This window comes from Bicyclus anynana, chromosome 2 (genome assembly GCF_947172395.1).
Source record: "Bicyclus anynana chromosome 2, ilBicAnyn1.1, whole genome shotgun sequence".
Taxonomy (NCBI): Eukaryota; Metazoa; Arthropoda; class Insecta; order Lepidoptera; family Nymphalidae; genus Bicyclus; species Bicyclus anynana.
In genome coordinates, this window is record NC_069084.1 from 16798064 (window position 1) to 16805553 (window position 7490).

Genomic DNA, 7490 nt, shown 5'->3' on the forward strand with positions numbered 1-7490 from the left:
TGGGACGTCACTATGTTATTTGATGTCACTTATGGAATAAACGCTTAACTAATTATTATAGTCCATTTAGTCATTCCGTAGAATTCTGACAATTCAATTTCCGTTTCCGGTGTTTCTATATGTAAAACAGTTCCCATAAAAAAAGATGACAAGTTGAACTAAAACGAAACTTATTCTTTCGATTCTAAGAATCAAATTTACACAGGCCTACGACTCAATTAAATTATAAATAAATATAACATTATCTTAATTTTAACTAACACAATTTACAAAATATTAAATTCGATAGAAATGACGTGGGAAAAGATATCATCAACTAGCCAGACCAGGGTAGACAGCAGATTTCACCAACCTTTTTGATAGAATGTAGTATTATTTGCGATGTTATTTTCGACAATATAAAATTTTATTTCAATTTAATTTATGTTCAAATGCAATTTCCATAGCTTTATAAACACCAATAATTGTTGTCTTTATCCTTTAGAGGCACCTGACAGCTGTTATTTGTTAATGAAAAATTCTTTTACTGTTTGGAAGCTATAGGCTATATATTTCATCTCCTAATTCCTAAGACAACGGAAACTATGCGGGTGATACTGCGAGGTTCTGCTAATAGAATGGTCCTAGGTACATTACCTAGAACCACCGTTGGGCTACTTTTATCCCACCTGTATCTATAACTATAATTCGATACTAAATCATCAACATAAAGATATAATAAATTCATCATAGATAACTTAGCAGTACAACAGAGTATCACTGTTATTCGTTTACCCCTTAACACTGCGAGTTCAACCCAATCGAGGTGGGCCTAGCAGGTTAAGGGTCATGTGGCGAGGACCACCACCACCAAATTGACCACTTAATTGACAATGTTAACGATACTTCTATTATTGAGTATGACTATGATGATAATGATGTTGATGATGATGCTAATTAATAAATAAAATTTTCTATAATCACTTATGATGTTTATATTTTCCTAAATCAGCAAAATAAATTATTGTTATTATACTTCAAAGTGTGGATTATTTAGATTTTGCTAATTTAAAGTACTAAATAATTCTGTAATTTTAGTTAAAATCAATTTTTAGTTGATTATATGATATGATAGTCATTTTTAGAATGATTTTTAGTTTGGTTTGATGAAACAAACAGCAGAAAAAAGGTTTGTGGCAACTGAAATTTCAAAAGTGACTGACAAATAGAACCGGAAATAGAAATGTCAGAATTCTACGGAATTAAAAAACAGACTATAATTAATAATTTTGTCAAACACTCAGTTTGGTTAAGGTTTAGTGTTTACGTGACGTCATGAAACTGTTAAAATCTAGACCATCATGGTCGACAGCGTTTTAGCTCGTATTGTCAAAAAAAGGCCTCAAAAAATATGATGATTTGTTTTCAATCTAGTGGAACGATAATGAACAATTTAAGAAGAAAACGACGAAAACGATAATGAACATTTTTAAAAAGTGTCAACTAGCTTAATACAATTAGAACGCAAGTAGTATAAAAGCTTACATCGTCTTTGTCCAATGCCGGCTTGTCCCCGACGCCCCACACTTCTAGACTGCGGATTCTGAATGACGGCTCTTTGCTGAGGCGGCGATACCTAGCGGATACAAATTATTATATAATCGTTATTAACCCATTTTCGGCTCACTGCTGAGTTCGAGTCTCCACTTAGAATGAGAGGGGTTAGACCAATCCACCGCTATTGGTCGAACTTTTCAGTTGTGTGCATTTAAAGAAATTAAATATCACGTGTCTCAGACGGTATAAGAAAACATCGCGAGGAAACCTGCATACCAGAGAATTTTTTTAATTCTCTGCGTGTGTTAAGTCTGCCAATCCGCATTCTTATAAGTAATGTAGAGGATTAAATAAACGAAACAAATAGTTTCAATTGTGATAAAAAAGTCATTTTATAACAAAATATTTATGTTGTTCAATGACCCTCTATCTGCCAGTGAAAGTTACATTTAAGTCGGTTCAACCATTCCCTAGATTAGCACGGACAAACAGACAGACAAACAACAATATTAAAAAAGTTTGGTTGTGTTTCAGTATCATATAAATAACTACGAGTATAAGCACTTGAGGCAATTCAGTTATCTTGAAATCACAGACAGACACTTCAATTTTATATTCATACTAGCGGACCCGTCTAGCTTCACTTTGACTTATGTGCAATTCTTCCCTATCCCTACCCCACTCCTACCCCTACCCTACCCCCTACCCTTAAGATCTATAATTGACTCTTAAACGTTTGTATGGGAAGTAGAAAAGGGTTATTTTTATGGTTTTTCCGGCAATTATTCTATATTTTCTCACCTTTTAAACCTTCCCTATACCCCCACGAACATTTTAAGACCAAGATAAGATAAATCCGTTCAGCCGTTCTCGAGGTTTAGCGAGACTAACGACCAGCAATTCATTTTTATATATATAGATGTATTGATTGAATCGTTATAGTAAAAGTTTTTTTTAAACAACATGTACTAACCCCCGGAAAGTGCTGCAGGACTCAGCGGAGGCGCCCTCACCAAAGGGTTCCGCGTTCACCCAGATACCACCGAACTGGAACTGGCCTCCCATCAACTGAGGAACAAACACGTGTTACTTGTCTAAATATTGTCAAAAAAGACCTGCTAGCTTATTCACTATGTAGGTCTTTATTCAACCTATTAAATTAACAAATACCAACTGCCAAAATTTCATATACATACTATATGTATAGTATATGATATCCACCAGTAAACACCGAAATTTGTATTTTGTATCATAGGTATAAGTAGATGACATTTTGTCAATTGATTTTTTTTTTTTTTTCTGTCTGAGTAGGTGCCGATAGCTCCCTGCGGAACCACTACGGCGTCACCGGGGGGGTTGAGCGAGCGCAGAAGCATCGCCTGATGTGACCCGAAGGCTGAAAGAAAGATAGAGGACGGAACGGCTCTCTAAGGGCGTCTCCTATGAGACTCGGTTGTCAATTGATTTGTTGTAAAGAACAATGAAACTTACTGATATGTCTTAAAGTTTCCAAGTGCTTGTGGGTAGATATAGTCATTGGGCATAAACTAATATGGATAGTGACAGTTTTTTTTTAATTGTATATAAATTAGGAGTATTAGTAAAGCAATTTTGTAAAAGTAACAGGGTATCTGCGATCATTACTTTCGGAGCTACAGGGATTTAAAGGGTCAGATTTGCGGCGCTGCCGTGGATCCTTAAAAAGCGCCCCATACAAAATGGTACGATTTAATGACGTAGGTCCATAATAATCGTAAAAATGTACCGATTTCGAAAAATGAGGATTTTCTCTCATTTTTGCCCCATATAACCCAATTCAAATTGATAGCTAATGATCGCTACTATCAGCCCTAGTGACCTTGTATAAATAACTGTTAACGACGAAGATTTTCTTTCAGTTTCTGTTTCGTCTAAAAATATTGCTTTAATTTTTTGGCAGTATAGTAGTATAGTCCAATTGTGCACTTACAAGGCCATTGGGCAGCGTCTTGGTGTGATGGTTCAGGTACTGGTAGTGGTCGTTGTAGCTGGTGGCGGGGTACACGCGCATCTTGGGCGCGCACGTGAACAGGAACGCCTCGTCCGTGCCCGTGAAGTTGGGCCCGAAGCCCCACGCCGCTGTGGCGAAGCCCCCGAAGATGTACCCCGAGGAGTCCTCCACGATAATCACTGACGGACCCTGGTCTATGATTCGACCTGGAGAAAGTTACGTAGAAAATCACTTGATAGGTGATATTATTACTGTTTCTCATAAGTTGAAAAGGAAAAAGTATCAAAACTCTTATAACTTGCTCACGATATTACCGCCCTGTGGACTGTGGAACTTAATAGTTGACTCAATATCGAAAACGAAGATAAAGAAGAAGCTTTCGCTTGACTGTCAGATGAAGGGTCGGATAGAGACAGTAATGCTTGACACAGCGTAATGTGAGGAGGTTCCTGACCCTGGAACCACCATTTGAGGTTTTGGGAGATTTTGGGTGGAGGAGGCATTTGACAACAAATTTAAAATCAACGAAATGCATAACTGATATCAGAAATACAATCATAAGCTATGCAACGAGAGGATTACTTGAATTTGACAATAATTACAAAATCAACAATAAGCATAATTGTTAATTATGTCAGAAATACAAAGACCTGTATGGCCGGCGCCCCAAGTATTTTTAGCAGTTTATGTCTGTGTGTATTTATGGTATAAATCAGTTTTTTTACCGCAACGCGGTGAGGTTTTTTATTTTGCTGCTCAGTCAATACTGACCCACAATTTTCCACCCGCGCAGACATGCGTCCCCCGTCGCCCGTATACCAGGACACCATGGGAGTGTCATCAACGATCTTGCCAAGCTATAAAAATACTTATAGAGAAGTATATTCACCGGTCATAGTGGAGAAGGATTCCCCGTGGATGTTGGTGGAGAAGAGGAAGCGCCACTTGTGCTGGTACTTGTGCGGCAGGTGGCTGTTCACCCACACGATGTGCGACAGGTCGATGACGGCCGGGTAGTCGGGCATCGCCTCCAGACCTGCCAGACAAGGGCCATTCCGCTGGTTAACACTAAAGGCGGATTTACTTTTGCCTGACGTGACGTAACGTGACGTGACGTGACGCATCAGAACAGAATCGGTATCATACATTTTGTATGGCAACGTTTACACTTATGTGTTGTGACATGTCGTGATGGCTTCTGATGCGTCGCATACAAAATGTATGAAACTGATACTGTTCTGATGCGTCACAACACGACACGTCAGACAAATATAAATCCGGCTTAATAGACGAACTTTTCGCTTATAACACGTCTCACTCGCATTTGAGCTTTATGTTTGTAGGAGTCTAAAATTAAAAATTCACTAACAACGAAGTTAGAAATCAATATCACAGCGGCAATATGGCAATTTACACACAGGGGCAAATCCCTAAATGAGTGTTCACATCGGCGACGTGAACTATTTTTTTGCGTGTATACAGTGGTGGACATATACTTAAGGTATAGACAACAAGTGTTTTATTCATCTCAATATCATTTAAACAAGAAACAAGATGTCATTCATTTTAAATGTCCAGTTGCGCTCGCAAATATTTTCAAAAATTATAAGCAATTACTAAAAAATAAAAAAAGGCCTAGATTTTCTACAAAAAAAAGTGTTTGTACAGTTCCGAAAGCTTGCTAAATTTTAAACCAAACTGTTGTGATCCCTAAATAAAGGACATGGGTCAGCCGAATGTGACAACCCAAACCAAAGCTTCAACGTCTTTATGACACTTTCATCTATTTTTGCTGAAAGGTAATTGTTGTCTCAAATCCGAGCTGCTTTAATATTGCTTATTGGCTGTTCTGGATTAACTATCCAGCTGTCGCAGCAGAACGTTGGAGTGAACTCACCGTCGGCAGCGGGCAGCAGCGAGGGCGCGGCGGGCGGCAGCGGCGCGGGGCTCTCGTCGCCGGGCTTCTTGTTGATGCCGTACAGGTTCACGTACACCGGCTCGGCCAGGTGCCGCAGCAGAACGTTGGAGTGAACTCACCGTCGGCAGCGGGCAGCAGCGAGGGCGCGGCGGGCGGCAGCGGCGCGGGGCTCTCGTCGCCGGGCTTCTTGTTGATGCCGTACAGGTTCACGTACACCAGCTCGGCCAGCTGCCGCAGCAGTACGTTGGAGTGAACTCACCGTCGGCAGCGGGCAGCAGCGAGGGCGCGGCGGGCGGCAGCGGCGCGGGGCTCTCGTCGCCGGGCTTCTTGTTGATGCCGTACAGGTTCACGTACACCAGCTCGGCCAGCTGCCGCAGCAGGACGTTAGTTTGCAACCTGCAATAATAATATAATATTGCATTGTTGGATTATTGGTTAAGAGAGAAAGCTAGTATCATGGATGTGCATATAGGCACAACAGTTGTTCGAGAAAAACCTCGCTCAGGAAAAGAAGGCTATTACATAGCTGGGCAGCAGTACAGTGGTGCTGTGGGGTCTCAAGGTCTCCCCGCACGACGGTAGCCACCGACTCTCCAAGCGCGTTTGAGGCGCTCTTTTTGAATAATATAGCAGGAGTATCAGCGTACCTAATATTCGTAAAAAGTATGTGATGAAATGCCCATAAGAAAGCAGAGTATACCACAGAGCTGTGCAACAGTACAATGGTGATGAGGAGAGTCCAGATCTCTTCCTACGGTGGCAGCCTATTAATTTGCTGACTTATCTGGCTGCAGTGGTCCAGCGGCCAACTAGTATCAGTGGACCTACGCACAATGACCAGGTCTTACCAATATCTTGTACCTGCGGAAAAAGGCTAAAGGTCATACCATTTGGACAGCTGTGCAGCGGTACAATGGTGCTGTGGGGAGTCCAGGTCTCCCCCCACGGTGGCGGCCACCGCCTCCCCCAGAGCTTGCACGTTGGAGGCGCTCGCTCGGAAACCCTTGTCCTGCCACGAACGCACACGCTTCGAGGACGACGATTTCAGCATCTTCATGTACGTCGATACTATGCTTTCACAGTACTGGAAGAACAAATTAAATCAAATCAAACATATTTTCAAGTAGACTTGTATATAAATGTAAAGAGTCTGCCACCAGTTCTAAAAGCAAGAAACTCTTAAAAAAGTTTTACAATTTTACCGTGTGTGTCATCCTTTCTTTTGAACAGAAGAAAGCAAATCAGATGGTTTCTATGAATTTTAAATTATTAGAAACATACAAACAACCACAAATGTCTAGGACTTAAAACCAGTTCTATTTAAATTGCGCAAAATTCTAATTCTGACAATATTGTAATACAGGAGGAACCTCCTTTTGTTGAAGTATCAACACCTCTATAGCATAGTATTATCTATACATACCTCTTTCAACAGTTGGTAGGGCAGTTCCACATCCTCGTTGTAGTCCATGCCGAGACAGTTGTAGATCACTATCATTCTCTCCTCCACGGTACCTAAACATTGGGAAACAAAACTAAATTAAGAGAGAAAAGTTGTCTTTATTTATTGATCGAAAGCTCCCAGTACCCTGTATTATTATTAACCTAAACCTTCTAATCACTCTATCTGCTGGTTAAAATTGCATAAAAACCTGCAAAATGCATGTTTTTAAAACAGGGTTCCATGCGGGCGAAGTCAGGAGCGTCGGGTAGTTATTTTCTATTTTATTCAAGGACAAGTTATCTTCGACCTCACCTCGTACATTATAAACGTAGAGCTCGGCGAACCTGTTGAAGTCGACGGTGGGGGACTTCTGCTGCCCCGCGCCGAACAGGAAGTTGGTGAGGTACTGCGCCAGCCGCGGGTCGATTTGTGGACCCCAGAATTTCTGGAAAATCAACAAAATTTCCTTAGTCAATAAAACGTGTAGTGTATTTGACTTTGTCCACGTTTTTTTTTATTCTTTACAAGTTAGCCCTAGATTACAATCTCACCTAATGGTAAGTGATGATGCAATCTAAGATGGAAGCGGGCTAACTTGTTAG

General features: G+C 40.7%; 2 protein-coding genes across 2 annotated transcripts in view; one reads left to right on the plus strand and one right to left on the minus strand.

The window, feature by feature from the left end:
• Nucleotides 1-7490, plus strand: part of LOC112050248 (phosphatidylinositol-3-phosphatase SAC1) — a 260117-nt gene that overhangs the window by 116293 nt on the left and 136334 nt on the right. The window lies entirely within an intron of this gene.
• Nucleotides 1-7490, minus strand: part of LOC112057227 (MTOR-associated protein MEAK7-like) — a 29658-nt gene that overhangs the window by 8310 nt on the left and 13858 nt on the right. Inside the window, exons 3-10 of the mRNA XM_052888265.1 lie at nt 7201-7333; nt 6868-6959; nt 6332-6528; nt 5704-5840; nt 4416-4562; nt 3506-3732; nt 2510-2604; nt 1525-1615 (exon numbers count right to left, since the gene is read on the minus strand). Coding sequence (XP_052744225.1) covers nt 1525-1615; nt 2510-2604; nt 3506-3732; nt 4416-4562; nt 5704-5840; nt 6332-6528; nt 6868-6959; nt 7201-7333 — 1119 coding nt within the window. The remainder of the gene's footprint in view (nt 1-1524; nt 1616-2509; nt 2605-3505; nt 3733-4415; nt 4563-5703; nt 5841-6331; nt 6529-6867; nt 6960-7200; nt 7334-7490) is intronic.